A 16654-nucleotide genomic window follows, 5' to 3' on the forward strand; every position below is an offset into this window, starting at 1 on the left:
CTATCATGGTGCATCACCCTGACTGCTCTTCATTAAGAATCAAAACTATATGTACAATTTGCCAGGCTGTATCACATCTTGTGTGATATAATAGAATCCATTGGCACTGGAAAAGATTTCATGAAATATTTAGTACAGCCCCCACAACAGCATGTTTTTGCCAGATATGAGTCTTCTGGACAAAAAAGCAAAACAAAAACCTCCAGTAATTCCACACAGACCCTTGGAAATAATGTTTTCCTGCTCAGCTGTTCTTACGGATGGAACTATCAGCCCTATAGACAGATCTTGTTACGTTTTTAAACTACAAAAGCTAGTATCTCACAGCCGGAAAAATTGGCTGAAGAAATCTAACAGTTATACTCTGAAAATATAATGTCCCCATGCTTTACTAAAATGCTGTTAATTTCCTTCTTCTGATTTATACTGATATTTTTATAGGTTCATTCATATTCTCTGTTTCTAAAACTGTAATTTAAAACCTTAAGCCTCGATATAAACATGGAAAGGAAGGAACAGACTAAAGGGCAATTTACCAAAATAAAATGCCTCTGAGTTTTATTGCAGATTAGTAGAAACTAAAACAAAAGAAAGATTAGTTTACCTCTTCAGCTCCAGTAATAGAGTAAGCATGACCTTTGACCAATTTAAGACGTGTAATTGCTTCTGTTTCAGCTGCACTGGTAATCTAGGGCAACAAAATGGACACTGTTTAACATGAAAATCACAGGTGGTTGGAGATTCCTAGGATACAAGGAAATCATGTTCTTGAGCATCAACAACAATTGGTGGTCCAAACTCTGCTTGAAGAACTCCAGAGTGGGAGAGACAATCAACCTCCTGGAAAGGCGACTTCATTGTTAAACTGCTCTTATCAGAAGCAGTTTCTGTTCCTATGTTACTGAGGGCACTTCTAGTCTGGGCATTTGTAACCCTGCCCACTTCCTTGCTGCTTGATACTAAGAGTTTGTGGCACGCCCAATCTCGTCTGTTCTTGGAAGCTAAGCAGGGTAGGGCTGGGTTAGTACTTGGATGGGAGACCACCTGGGAATGTTGGGTGTTGTATCTTTTATGAGGGACATGGTGGGGCTGTGGGTTGAACCGCTGAAGCCTCTGTGCTGCAAGGTCAGAAGACTTGCAGTCATAAGATTGAATCCACGCAACGGAGTGAGGCCCCGTCGCTTGTCCCAGCTCCCACCAACCTAGCAGCTCAAAAGCACACAAAATGCAAAAATGCGAGTAGATAAATAGGTACCATCTCTGTGGGAAGGTAAACGGTGTTCCGTGCCTAGTCACACCGGCCACGTGACCATGGAAGGTTGTCTGCGTACAAACGCTAGTTCTATGGGTTGGAAACGGAGATGAGCAACGCGTTCTAGAGTGACACGACTGGACAAATTGTCAAGGGGAACCTTTACCTTTACTTTTTTACCTCTGCAGCTCCTGAGGCATTAAAAATCAGCCCCCTCTTGTTCTCCCCTGAAAACAAGAGAGTGGTTTGATGTGCAGCCTCCATGTAGCTCTGTGTGCTGAGACAAAGGGGCATCAGTGGGTGTCCCCCAAACCCCTCTTAGCAGCTACAGATACAGGCTGCAAACTTTGTACTAACCCCAGCTCCCTGGCATTGTTCTGGCACCTTCACTTCCTCCCACCTCCCTTTAAATATATATGTTGTGGAATAGGGAAGCACAACAGTACTAAATCACCACTACAGCCACTTTTGGGTGGAGGCACTAGGGTTCTTTTAAAAAGAAAAAAAGTATCAGACTTTAACCTGTGTGCTAAATGTTTTTTTTTCCCATTTTAATCCAGTTGCTTCACAGACAACAGTACTAGTCATGCATAACAGTTGCTCTTCCCCAGTGTTTGCTTGACTGCTTTCTGACCTGGGAGGCTCATCTCCCATCACTATTCCTTGCTTTGTTTGTTTATTTAAAATAAAGTGTGGATTTATTTATTTTTTCATAGAGTTTTTGTGGCACAAGAAATTCAGAAGTGGTTTACCATTTTCTTATTCTGTGCTGTACTAACAAGAGTTAGCTAAAGTGCCACGACTACCGTTCACAAACAATCCCTCACCTGTGTCATCTTCCACTGCTGTTGCTGCTCTTTGGCTATCCCTCAGGACTTTCGCTATCCCATCCCCACTAGCACTGTGATTTCTCTTCTGCTGATTAAACCATTAATTCCTAAAGAAGTCGGATGAATCCTACTGATTTCTCAGGTTTGACCATTCTGCCTTGGGTGACCCTGATAGGACTCTGGATTGTCAAAAGGGGGTGATAAGAAGTTAAAGACACACACACACACACACACACAGAGAGAGAGAGAGAGAGAGAGAGAGAATAGACACACACATATATCTTACCACATTGATACTGATAACAATATCAGTATAGAAACAGGTGCAGATGTAGGGTAGCTAAGTGGCTGGGAGTATAAAACCATGCCTATTGCTTAGTCACCAATGCCAACAGAAAAAAAAGAGAAGTAAAGGCATAAAGAACAATGGGAAGTAGACTTCGTAAAGGACCTGATGGCAGCAACTACCCTGAGAAGAATGTGAAAAGTTATTTGCAGTTGCCTCTGTAAAGACCAAGGAAATGTTTAAAGTTGCAGTTTCTAGATAGCATTGCCACAGGTGGCTATTGCTATAAAATTGCCAGTTGGTGCTGGTAATTCCTTAAGTGGTTGTCTACAGTGGGATTGCCACAGAGACTAATAATCTCACAGACTCTGTTGCGTTTAATTTTCTTAGTGTCATTCCAATTTTCTGTTCTGTCAAGCTCTTTCTGAATGCTGTTGAACATTAAATGTAATTTTAAAAATAGTAATGTATTGCTCTTAAAATAAAGGATCATCTTAAAATAAAGCATAATGAGTAACACCTGTAATGATAACATGCTTGCTTTTCAAAATAATATGCTAAATTCTTCTCCCATCTTTCTTTTTATTAGGAAGTACCTGTTGAGGAGGCAAGCCCATAACACCTGGGGGGGTTGTACTGTCAGGAGCCCTTCATCTGAAAGCACTGGCCCTCTGTAAAAAGCAGGTAAGCAAAGAACGGCAATGCCAGACTTACTGGCTAGTGTGGCAGCAGTCTTTATCAAACTAGCAAACTAATTTCTCAAGCTGTAGAACTTCAAGCTCCTTCCTGCTTCACCTGAGCCAAAGTTCAGATTCATGGAAAGAGTCCCATTACTTTCCACTCCTGATCTATGTTTCACTATAAGGCAAGCCAAACTGCAGAGAGCGAAGAAGAAAATAAATAAGAACCTCACATCAATGGAGCAACCAAACAAGGAACCACTTTGCAGGCCCTTTTCAATGATTTGATACAGGTTGGGTGGAGCTTTCCTGAGGTCATAAGATTCACAAATGCCACCAGTAAAATCTTCAAAACCTTCCAAAGGAGATCCTCCTGTGAGAGCTTCATAGGAAGCATTCAACCTAAAATCAAGGAATGGCAAGGAAAGCAGAACAAAGATTAAAGGGCATATAATCACTACAGAACTTTAATCAGGTTAGGAGCAGAATCTGGAAATGTTATTTGGGGTTTAAATTCAGGTTTCAGCTCCTAAACAAACCCACTGAATCCACAGAATTTACGTAAGAATTGGCTTAGTAAGTCATCATCATTATCATTCATTCAGCATGCTGGCTCAATGATTCTGGGAGTTACAGCTCAGAAGTTTAATACTACCAAGTTCTGGTTAGGACCAGTGTCAGAATTTGGTCCATTGGGTCTATTTAGTAAAATTAGTAAAATTATCTAGTCGGGGCTGTTTTTAAAAAAAAAAAAAAAAAAAGAGAAAGAGATGGGAAAGGGGGGGAGAGAGATGAATTTGTACACACAGAGAACGTTATATCTCTGGAATTGAGCTGCCAGGTCATGTAGCCAGGGATAGTGAGTTTGAATCCCAATTTTGCCTCCCAAAAGAGGGATCAGCTGAGATCACCTGGGATGTGGTGAATCATTTTTCAGTACTTTTTACCTACAAATTCCTAGGAGGGTTGGCACACACTGACCTGATGGCACACCATTACTAATTAAATTACTAGCCATAAACCACTGGAAATAAAGGGCTCAATGGAATTGTTAGTCCCAACTACAGTACAGTGGACCCTCGACTTATGCAGGGCTCCACTTACGAACCTTTCGACCTACGGACTTCTCTGGCTGCAAAGTATCCCTTCGACTTGTGGCCGGAGAATTGACCTACGGACTAGAAGGGGGAGGTGGGGAAAGTGCCAAATTGAAATTTGGCACTTTCACCACCTCCCCCTTCCAGTCTGTAGGCCACCAATCGTGCTTCCGGGTGCCTTCCAGGGCTTCTCTGCCACCATGGGAGGCTCTCGGAGGTCCCCCCCATGCTGCCAATTGTGCTTCGGAGGCACTATCGGCAGTGGGGGGAGACCTCCGAGATGCCTCCCATGGAAGCAGGGAAGCCCTTGAAGGCACCCAGAGGTCCCCTTCCATTAGTTTCCCAGGGAGTAGACTGGGCCTACTGGGGGAAGCCCTCCCCTGGTAGGCCGGTCTACCAGGCTTTCCCAGGCAGTAGACCGGGCCTACCAGGGGAAGCCCTGCCCTGGTAGGCCTGGTCCACCCTGGGAAAGCCTGCATCGGTGGGGGCAGGGGACCTCCAAGAGGCCTCTGGGAGCTGTGGGGAAGTCCTCAGAGGCCTTGGGCAGTGGCGATGGCGGCCGGGGGGGGACCCCTGGAGGGCTTCGGACAGGTAAGGTCTATTTATTTTCATTTTTTGTGGGGGGGTATTTTTTTTCTTGGGCCAGTTACAGGTTACAGTGGTGCCTCGCTTTATGATTGCCCGTTTAACGATGAAACTGCATTACAATGAACTTTTTGCGACCGCTTTTGCGATCGCAAAACGATGGTTCCTATGAGGGAATTTCGCTTTGCGATGATCGGTTCCCTGCTTTGGGAACCGATTCTTCGCAAAACGACGATTTTCCAACAGCTCATCAGCGGTTACAAAATGGCTGCCGGGTAAACAAAATGGGCCCCCGCTGTTTTCTGGGATGGATTCCTCGCTGCACAGGCAGTGAAAATGGCCGCCCTATGGAGGATCTTCACTGGATGGTAAGTTTACAGTTCTTTGGATTTTAACGGGTTTTAATGCATTTCAATGGGTTTTTTCTTTTCGCATTACGACATTTTCGTTCTACAGCGATTTCGCTGGAACGAATTAACGTCGTAATGCAAGGCACCACTGTACAGGGTTTTCAATGCATTCCTATGGGAAATGGACCCTTGATCTACAGACTTTTCAACCTGCAGCCACCGTTCCAATACAGATTAATTCCTTAAGTAAAGGGTCCACTGTAGACTCACCATACAAAAATGACTTGTTAAGCCAACCCTTAAATTCCATGGATCCTATGCATTTGCTCTAGCCTAGGGTCTAAAACCTAACCCCCACTGTTTATCATGGCCCATTTGTGGTGCAAATTCATTAGCACTGTTAGGCAATATGTACAAGACAGGATAGAACTGATCAGCCAAATGCCAAAAGGTTTTAGCAGCCTCTGTCTCAGAACTAGCTGTGGCTTACTTGGCATAGGCCTTCTCAAGTAGGGCACTCCAGAACTCATTGCCTTCTTCTGAGTGCAGAAAGAGGAGCTGTCCGTTTTTCGTGGGGAGCCGATCATCAACAACGACATCTACCCACTGTCCATACTGCCAGATCTGTCCACAAAAGAAAAAAAAGTCAGGGGTAAGGCCCATGTGTTGAAATCTGAATTTCAAAAGCACTCCAGGAAAAAACAAGCTGGCATAAAATCACAGGAAGGAACTAACTGCTTTCAGACTGATCCACCTTTCTGTGCAAATAACTACAAAGTTTGCAGTGTGAGGTCACATACTTGACTGTGATTAGGGAAAAGAAAAGGCAGTGGTTTCTTCTGACATGACCTCAGATTATACTACTTAAGAAAGAAAGGAAAAGATTTAGGTGTTCCCCTTTGTCTTAACAAACACATTTTTCAAGCATATTTGCTTCATCTGGGTTTTTTAAATTCATTTCACATTTTTAGATTTAATCTTAGAATGTTTATACACATTCTCAATGCTATTTTCCCTAATACACACATTGTAAAAGTTGGAGAAATGTGAAATACAATGGATAATTATGCTCTGATTTGTATATTTTCTTTCAGAAAGAGCGTATGTGACTGATTCATATTAAAACATGTACCAAACAGATTTTGCCTCCATCCCTAGCTGATGTCAAAGAGGCAATATTCTTCTCCCTTCTCTGTGAATTGGTTTGTTTGTTTGTTTGTTTGTTTGTTTATATCCCACCCATCTGGTCGTTATAACCACTCTGGTTTCATATGCAATGGGTTTTCTACACCAGCTTTCCACAACACAATACCTTCCAGATGTATTGGGTGACAGCTCCCATCAACCCCAACCAACACGGCCAATGGTCAGAGAATCAAAATTTAGAAAAGACACTTTTTGGACCACAATTCCGGAATCCCTCAGTTTGTAAAATTGTACTCCCCCCCCCCCAAAAAAGAGAGTGATTTCTCTCTACACTCTCCAAAACATCCGGACGGTTCCAGATGGAATCCAGAATTCTATGTTTTATATGGCACTACACTATCCTTTGGACTATCCTTTCTCCTTTTACTCAGTGTAATAAGTGTAAGAAGACAATCATGCGCAACATGGAAAAGAAGAGATACCTGGAAGTGAAAAATGCCAGCATAATCCTTCTGGAAGCTCTGGTTTGGGGGAACAACTCGCTCTAAAATTTCTTGATCCAGTGTGAGAGATGCAATAGCTGCCAAAAGCCAGCAGTCACCTGGGAACATGAGATTTCATGAAACAGCTGGAGGTGGTAGCATATAAAGATATTAAGCTGCCTCGTATTAAGTCAAATAATACAACCCAAGATTGTCTACTCATCACACACACGCATGTGATGCCAGCTTTTTTAAAAATAGATTCTGACCATCTGTGAGCAGCATAGATTGTTCCAGAGCTGTTGAGATTTTGATATGAAAATCTATTAAATGTTAATGTTGTATAGTTAAATGTAAAATGGCTGATTTTACCTGAGTCATGTATAGATTGTATTCAGGTGTGGTATCAATGATTAAGACTTAATGTTGTACAGCCGTGGTACATGATGAAACTTTGTGTAACAGAAAATAAAGTAATGTATTTTCTGATTGGTCACAGAACTGTACATAAGTCATATGTAAAATGAACGTCTTTATCTGCTGTAAGTCAGATCACTTTTTCCTATGCTGTGTGTTGCTTCATGTCATGCTATGCTGCCAGAGGAATGTCTATTCTCTATGTATATATGTAAATAGAGTTGGTTTTACTCTCTCAATGTCATAGTGTCATAAGTATCTCTGCTAACCAGTATCTCCTTACTCTGCTGATGTTATGAGAATACACATTATAATCAAAGTTCTCAACATCTTGAGAACCTTGCATATTGACAGGTCTCCTGAGACTATGTGATCCTGTTATAGCAATCACGCAGGTTCAGTAAAAAGGTAGGTAGAAAGATCACACATCATCCATCAACACTCCTCCTAAAATTGTGTCTTTATCCTGCTACTTTGCAGCAGCCTATATATAATGCAGAGATAATTTGGCAATATTAACAGTCAGAAAAATGCCAGCCCTAAAGGCCGTCTAGTGATTCAGGAATAACAGGGGTATCCCAATGATGCCAACTCTGAATGAGTTAGGTATCTGGCTGTGGAGCCAGAGGTTGGAAGTTTAATTCCAGACTGCCTTCCAGGAGAAGAGCCAGCCTATCTGGCCTTAGGCAAGCTGCACAGTCCCAGGGCACCCCCAGAAGAAGGAAATAGTAAACCACTTCTTAGTACACTTTAACCTTAAAAAAAAACCCTGAAAAGAAAAGAACTGACTTGGGAACACACAACATATATATTATTCAGAGGCTAAAAGCTAGCTGGATAACTCAGTGGCTTAGGTATCTAGCTGTGGAGCCAGAGGTAGGGAGTTCAGTTCTGCACTGCACCTCCTGAAAGCAGAGCTAGCTTCTGTAGCTTTGAGCAAGCTGCATAGTCCCAGAATATACTCCAAAAGAAGAGTGGTGAACCACATCTGAGCATTTTGTACCTGAGAAACCCTGAAAAGGGTCACCATTAGAGGTGGGCACAAATCACCGGTTTGGCAGATCATGCCAGTTCATCCTTGGACAAACAAGTGTTCGGTACGTCCCAGCCCTGCCTACCCCTGTGTGCTCAGAGCCCAGAGGAGGCAGAGCAAGGAAGCCAGAGTGCTGCCTCTGAGTGGGCACCTGCCTGAGGAGGCAGGGCTGGGAGGCAGTGAACACCTCTTTGACTGAAGGAGAAATTGGCAGGAAGGACCAACCAACAGTTCATGCCCCTGTCTAGTTACCACATATTAGAATTGACTTAATTGCACATTAATATTATTTTTATAATCTATGCAAGCATATGCCGAATAGAACTTCTTTGTCTTTAAAGTGCCACAAGATTTTCTCCTGTTTTTGTTTTAAATCATAGTTTTGTACATGTTGGGGCCTTTGACTTGAAATAGAGCAACAGTCTTTTGGTGAGTGCTTGTCTAAAAGCAGGCAATTCCTAGTATGCAGTATATGTGAAATATTCTGAGTCTTTCAAGTTCTTTTGAGAGTTGCCAAATTGATTTCATCTCTCATTTGCTATTGACAAAAAATAACATTTAATGAAGGGAAATCTTAGATACAGGTTGTCTCTTATCCCTTCAAAGTATGCAAGCTCTGAAGATAACGTTTCAGATGGTGAATATGAGGATGAAGAGTGCCTTTGGTTCAAAGGCGAGGCAGTGGAACACAAGCAAAACAAGCCATAAGGTCTAAGTTGGTTGTTTGGTTGGTTGTTTATATGCCACCTTTCTCCCCACAGGGGACCCAAGATGACTCACAGCAATTAAAGTGTACAACCGTAAGTTTAAAATACCATGCACGGCTATATTTAAAAAGAAGTAAACATTCATAAAGATTGAAAACAATTTTAAAAACATATTTGAAAACATTTAAAAATACATAAATTTCATAACGATTATTATTTTTATAATCTATGCAGGCATATGCCAAATAGAACTTATTGCTTAAACATTTGTCTGAGAAGGAAAGCTTGCCTGGCAACAGAAGGACCAAGAGGGAGGGGAACAAAGTCTGGAGGCAAAAGCTGAGAAGGCCCTCTCTCAAGCCCTAAACAAAAGAGCCTGGGAAGGTGGTGGAACTGAGAGAAGGGCCTCCCCAGAAAATGCTAAAAGCCAAGGAGGCTCATATTAGGTGATACAGGTTCAAGCTGGCATTGTGTCACATATGAGATCCACATCAGTCTTCTGCTTTATTTATTTTTTTCAACTCATCTGGCAATAATTTTTATACACTTCCTCTCTGATGCTCAGTAGCTTGGAGCAGAGTTTAGGAATGATACTTTTTTGAACAGCTCTCAGAATCCTGCAGCTAGCAAAACCATGGGGAAATTCTGGAAACTGTCCGAAACATTCTTGAAATTTTATTTGGAAGGTGTTGCAGTTATTCGACATAAATGTGTGACATTAAAAAGGGGAGAAATGTGGTGTTCCTCTACTCACCCAGAGCCCCTTGACGAATATCAGTGCGAGTGGCTCCTCCCACAATGAACTGAGGATTAGGAATTAGCTCCTGAAAAGAATGATTCAATAAAACATTGCATTTGTTTCTTGTATCACATATTGCCTTAGTCTTACACAGAATTATATTTCTGAACTGCAGTGCTAGAGCCTACAGCCTCTGCTTTTTCACCAAATCTGAGCTTTTCCTGTGGATTCAGAAATTTTATTGCTAACATGCAGTAAAAAATTAACTCAGCCAGGTGTAATGTGGAAACCAGTACTTAACAGATTTCAGCTAGTCCTGGCCCTACTATTTTTTGTGGGGGTGGCTGTCACAGGTAGCAGATTTTGGGTATTACAAAAGAGTAATAAATTGTTCGTTGTGTAATTTGTTGTTACTGTATTCTTACTGGCAGGGAGTGGGAGAAGTACCACCGGGAATATTTGCCTCAGGTACCAAAATAATTTGACTGGCTTAGGGTACAATGCAGTTTTCCATGAGTACCAGTCTCTGTCTGCTGCTCTGTTTCAGGCGTAAATTGTTTTGAGCCAATCCTGATCTCACCCACAATGAGATCCATGCACCCAGGTGATTGGCTGTTAATGGACTGCCTCAAGTGTGAGCTCAGCAGAATTTAAATGCCCACGTCAGAGCAGAACTTGATGGCCACCAGTTCACACAAGACCAGCTCCCTGATTCTCTGGGGTGGGTCCTTGCATTCTGGAAGGGTGGGAAAGAGGAAGAAAGAAAATTAGTGAGCACCTTCCTTGGTTACGCTGGGTGCTCCTGACTGATGACACAGCTATGCCAGCAGCAGGAGCATGGAAGCCATGCTGGAAGATCATAAGCACCAGTGGAGAGGAGCCTATGCAGTAGACTTCAGAGGATGAATTTCCCCTACAGTCTACCTAAGCCTACTAATATTTGTCTGCTCCAGTACTCATTTCCAGTGCAGAACCAGACATCTCTCAGACCATCCTCCCTATTTTCATATTGTACATTGCTGTGGCTTTCATCAGTTGACAGAGATAAAGAGGGATTTTATCTGCAGATGGATTGGCCTTAGCTACAGAGCTTTCACCCCCTTCAAAGCTATTCACATTGTGCTAGATAATACTCATGATTGCTTCTCACAGTTTATGTGTGAGGCACTGAGTGCATCCATTTTGGCATTGGTTCATGTCTGCTTTCCAAATGGGGATCCATAGGCATATGCCTAGGTTAGGAGACATCATGTCTGCATCACTTCCAGGTGGCAAAAGGGACCCTCCTGGTGTCCAATGCCCACCTGACCTCCCATATTCCAACACTCCTTTCCTTTCCCAGCATGCAGGTTATGGCAGGTATATTGGCTGGCAGGTGAGTCACTCAGTGCCTAGTTCCATGTCCAACACAACACTGAAACTGTAAATATAACCACAGTAATAGTCACACCCAACTTATAGCAACACTGACAGGGTTTTAGATGCTGAAACAGTGGTTTTATCAATGACACTCTCCCTTCAGTGAGTTTCTCCAGTCAACGAGAGATGTGAACCCAGATCTAATGAGCCCTAGCCCATGACTCTAACCACTACAGCACTCTCACTACACTATGCACATGGTTTAACTATATGAAATGTTCTGACGAGATTAACATATTTGAACTGAACAAGTTTTATTGCTTAAAACCATAGGTTGTCACAATATATCAACAGCAACACAAAACTGCACCGAAACAACATATCAATAAATAAATGCAAGATGACATAGCTTCCCTTCTTTCTTAAGACTTTTGATGTTTGGTTCATATTTTCTTTGCTGCCAAAGAGGGCGATCTGGCTGCGACATCTGTCACTCCATTGATTGCTAGGGTTGAGTCAGCTGATCTGACTGGCCAGATTGGTGTCCCCTTCCTCCCTCACTGCTCCATGTGCATTCCTCCCAATGCTGTGCACTCGGTGGTAGAAGATGAGCATCCCAGGTAGGAGTGTTTAACATATTTAAAGTCTGTTTGCCTTGCCTTGCCTTGTCTCAACTTGCCTCACCTCAAATGCGCAACATGGCATATCATGACTAGCAAATTTAAGTTCAACAAAAACATTGTGGTCAAAAACGAGTAAAACCCAAAGCCAGAAGCAGCAAAAGACAACTTTATCCCCTAAAATACAGCATCAGGAGCATTAGAATGGGTTAATTTTAGTTAATGCAGCATAACACTCAATAAATGTTCCAAAAATGCAAATTATCGCTTATCCAGTTCTAGTTCCAGATTTTGGAATATTTTCTAGGACAGAGTGAATCATTATAACAGCTGATTGTTCCAACATAGTTTTTAAAAAACCTACATGTATTTGGGTATTATTAAAACCAATAAAATATTGAGAATGGTGTCAACATCAGCTCCGTTGATTAATCTTCTAAAAAAATTATCAGCACACATATTTTGTCAGTTTTGTGTTATACTTAACATAAGCATAGAAATGTGTATATGTTCTCAAAACTCTCATCTGGTGGCTCTGAACGAAAAGGTTTTCCCAAGAGGTCCTGCAAATTTTCCTTTCTTTGTATGCAACTTATAAAAATATTCCTTTCTACATGTTACAATGAGACATCCTCAAAGATTTATCTAAACTCAGATAAGGAGACTGTGGCATACTTGGGCGCAGTTCACTAATGATGGACTCTAGACTTAAGGGTGTCATCACATGAGGTGGGGGAGCAATGGTAATGGCAATGTACATCATTTTGTTTATTCCAAAATGTGGCATGACTGGCTGCTGTGTTTTCAGGGGGCTATGAATCATTCTGCTAAGAAATGTCCCTGGACTTCTGCTCCAAAGTCTCTGAATGCATCACAGATGGTAGATGGCGTAATAGCTCATCCTCTCCATCACAAAACTATAGATTCTTCTCCCCCACCCTTCATTTTTCTCCCTCTGGATCAAATCAGATGCTATAATTAACATGTCATTAGAAGACATAGGGTTTGGCCATGCAATCTTCTCCTGGCATTGTATTTGAGCAATGAGTATGTAAACTAAGCCAGTAATAAACCCCTCATGGCCAATCATAAAACAAAGCAAGATAATTTACAAACTACTGGATATCAGAAAACATTATGATCACACAGCTTTTTATATTTGAGGAGCTGTCACTTCTTATACTGCACTCTCTAGCATCTAGTCTGATCCTGCTTCTACTCCTGCTACTACTACAGCAGTGAGGCTGCTGTGACAATTGGGACTGGGATTGTCCTCTTCTCTAAAAACAAATAATTAAAAGCAATACACCAAAGTAAAAACCCAAAATAATCAAGAAAATTACCATTAAATTGCAATTTAGTAATCTAGCAACAGCTGCAGAACATTTCAGAGCAGCACTTGCAAAAACCTTTGAAAAGCAACAGATTTAAAGCCAGCTACTAAAAGTCTCCTGAAATTTATGTCAAACTCACACATATCCTCCAGGGACCAAACATCAATTTAAAAAAAATAAAAACTGGTATGGCTCCAAGCACATTGCACACTGTTTTGGAGACAAAGGCTCCATGTATGGATGGTAGGAGAAGAGAGGAAGCCAGGGTGGCTCTACTCCCAAGAGTAAAGTCAACGTTCTCCACTGAGCAGTTACTGAAAGATCAGCTCTCCTCTCCCTGCATGTCACACTGTCAGATCTAGAGATGAGTCAGCAGCTTAACGGGGTTAGCAGCTGGTTGCCTGGAGCGTGTAGGCGAGAGATGGAGCTGATCATCAGAAAACTTACAAGACAGGAGCCGGGAGCTTTAGGAAAGGGCAGGGAGCAATGAAGGATGCATCCAGAATCCAATCTCATATGCAATGCTGTCAAAATATCAGCATCACTTTATGTTATTCACTTGCTTAACCCTAAAACACTCCATCTCAAAAGCACCATATTTGCAGTAGAAAATGATGCAATGCACCTTTTTAAGTAAAAATAATTACAGCCAGCATTTGTAAATATATACCTGCCTGGTGTGTTGCTCCCTTAGTACCAGATTAAAAAATAAATAAAGGGGAGGAAAAGGAAAAGATGTGGCACTGAGAACTGTCAGCTTTGGCATGTATGTCCCATTCCTTGTGCAGTGGGGAACACACTGGATATATATATAGAGAGAGAGAATATGCACTGAAACAGAAGACAATCTATTAAAAATACTGTATATTAAAATGTGTTTTGCAGTGCATTTTTCTGTGTGAATGGTGGATTCGTAAAGAACTAGAACAAAACGGAAAAATGGCAGGGACCTAGTATAGATAGATTTGCCTATCACTGCTCTGAAAGCTCATATGCCAGCAATATATCTTTGAAACCCTTCCTGCCTCTAAAATAAGCACTGTAAAAAACAAGCCTATTAAAATCTCCAAAATTGGCAAAGCACAGAAGGAAATCCTAAATGGATATATTTCCAGACATTTTCAGTGCTGCTGAATGTTGCCAGATGTTCCTTATTGCAGACCGTCACCATCCACAGAGCATAATGTGGGCCTTTCATTTACATACAGTACTTTGCATTTCTGGGAAGAAGAATGAATGTCCCTGAAGTCAGATGTTGTCGTTCCCCAACATCCCCAATTTCAGATGCATTGATTCGCAACCAGAGTGACTCGCAAAGGACAAACCCTCTCGGAAGGGACAATTTCACTCCTAGTGAAGCCTACAAGAGCAAGGTGCAGGCCAAGCCTATGAAAACAAACTTTTCTGAGGTTCCAAGAAGCACGGTTAATATAAGATCATAGCAAGTTTTTGGCATTGTCCTTTGATCACTAAAATATTATTTGAACCTAGCAATCAGCAGAACACAATATTCTTACCGAAGGTCGTTTCCATATAATGCCTTGAGTTTTAGGAGAATAAGGCCCCAGGTCCTTATAGCCGAGAGCAGAAGGACAAGCAGGGAATTCTTCATCTTTGAACAAGGTACCAGATTGTAAGCATTGCTTCCTCAGCACCTCAAAATCCTGTTTTAAGTATTTCACTGCATTCCCCTGGGAACCTAGGCCTTCCAAGACTTCCTTCTCCTTGGCCAGTTTAATTGCTACGCTGGCCATTGCACTGGATGTCTTGAGAACGATTAGAGCAGGATAATCTGAAATCTGAATGCCTGTTGCAAAACATGTAAGTAAGTGGCCAGAGAAAAGTGGAGTTATTATCGCCCAGTACCTGTAAAGAGGGAGGTGACACACTAAGGTAAATATGTACACAATTCAAGCAGAAAAAGTTAGGATGACAAAAGGAAACAGACGTGAAAGAGAATCGTTCAGCGACTGTAGCATTCATTCAGATCTTTATTATTTTTCAGAGAGAAGAAAACCAATTTCTGGCAATTGCTTACTGGTGCTTTCAAACATTACTTTTTTGGACTGCAGTACCCCACCAGTCTAGGAATTATAGGAGTTTTAGCTTCATTTTTCAAGCTTTAATCTATACCTATGTTGTCGATTCAGAAATGACTCGTTTTTAAGAAGCAGATAACATAAGGGAAGAAAATCTAGGCTTTTATGTCCATGCTATTTATTTATTTATTGCTACATTTATATCTTTCCTGTCCTCCAGCAAGTGCAAGGTGACATATGTACAAATATCAGGGCCAACTGGGTACTTTAAACCGTATCTCCCACTCCCAAATGCATCATTTTAACTGCTACACCATTGTATGCAAGCCCTGAGGCTGGTTTTGTGGCCCTAGCTCTTATGGACATTCATCTTTTAAATGGGTTGAAGGGAATCATTGATACACAAAAACAGATGTGCAGAAAATCCAGTTTTCAAAATCAGCAATAGAATCCAAGCCACTTTGGGTTTTGAGGTGTATGAGTTTCTCTCTCTCTCTCTCTCTCTCTCTCTCTCTCTCTCTCTCTCTCTCTCTCTGTGTGTGTGTGTGTGTGTGTGTGTGCGTGTGTGTGTCTGTTGGTTGACATTTCTGGTGGTTCATGTAGCTCTTCAAGGGTCCAGGACAAAAAAAGAGGGAGGCACCTGGACCTGCCAGAATTGTCTACCCCTGCTTTATGGCACTGGAACTGACCAAAGATAGCTCATGATCAAAGAAAGATGATTGCTTGAGTTCATAATTTCAGGTTAATGCTGCCAGGTGCCCTATTTGGATGACAGATCACGTATGGAGTCAACAGTGTCTGAATGTCTACATTGTCCAAAGGGATGAATCGAAGGATGTGACCACAAAGATGTCTGTCCCATATTGATGTGACCTTCTCTAGACCTCATTCTGGCATTTAGATCACTGTAACTATTCACATAACAATGTTTTATTATCCCAAGGAAAATGTGTTTCAAATATCTAGACATCACACAGCCCTCTTTCCCCCTCACCCTTCTCCCACCTTCCTCTTTCACCTGCCTTCAGAATCTTTTAAAAAATTAATGCTTAACAAGTGAAATTGTGCTGAACTGACAAGGTGTGTTAAGTATTTGAATCTATGCAGTATCAATGTAGTGCTACAGCTATAGTGCTAAACTAGGAAAAAAAGATATTTTAAAAACAACAATTTACAAATTGCATTCCAGTTGTAGTCTACCAGACAAGGAGAGTAGGGGTCACGCCCACGTCACATCCCACTCTGCACATTATCGGTGATATCAGTTGGACATGTCCAGCTACTGCCCCAGAGGACAAATATAAGTGATCACGTAAGCCAAAGGCAGGACCAAATAATGCAACTGGAAACAACACAAATAACAACAACATAACCGGTGCCAGCCAAATAAAATTTATTTGTTTGTTTGTTTTCCTTGTTTAAACTTGCACCCCTGCCCATTTAGTGGACAAGCTACTACTCTGGGCAGCTTCCAGAAAATAACCAAAATATACTTTACAACAATTTTTTTAAAAAAGAGAGCATATAAAACAAAAACCTGTTAGGCAAATCATGGGCCAGCATAAACTAAGTACAAAATTAATATTACAAAGTATTGTGGTTTGGAAAAGCCTAGGTAGAAAGCCAGGTTTTCACTTGCTTATGCAAGCTCAGGAGGGTGAAGGCCAATCACACCTCCACAAGGAGGGAATACCAGAG

General features: G+C 41.6%; 1 protein-coding gene across 1 annotated transcript in view; it reads right to left on the reverse strand.

Moving 5' to 3' along the window:
- The window catches only part of LOC110075379 (calpain-8), a 63827-nt gene extending 48587 nt beyond the window's left edge, over positions 1-15240 (reverse strand). The window contains exons 1-6 of the mRNA XM_020786589.3: positions 14435-15240; positions 9620-9689; positions 6709-6827; positions 5571-5704; positions 3282-3450; positions 605-688 (exon numbers count right to left, since the gene is read on the reverse strand). Coding sequence (XP_020642248.3) covers positions 605-688; positions 3282-3450; positions 5571-5704; positions 6709-6827; positions 9620-9689; positions 14435-14671 — 813 coding nt within the window. The 5' untranslated portion in view covers positions 14672-15240. The remainder of the gene's footprint in view (positions 1-604; positions 689-3281; positions 3451-5570; positions 5705-6708; positions 6828-9619; positions 9690-14434) is intronic.
- Positions 15241-16654: the final 1414 nt, after the last annotated feature.

The sequence above is a fragment of the Pogona vitticeps genome, chromosome 1 (assembly GCF_051106095.1).
Source record: "Pogona vitticeps strain Pit_001003342236 chromosome 1, PviZW2.1, whole genome shotgun sequence".
Taxonomy (NCBI): Eukaryota; Metazoa; Chordata; class Lepidosauria; order Squamata; family Agamidae; genus Pogona; species Pogona vitticeps.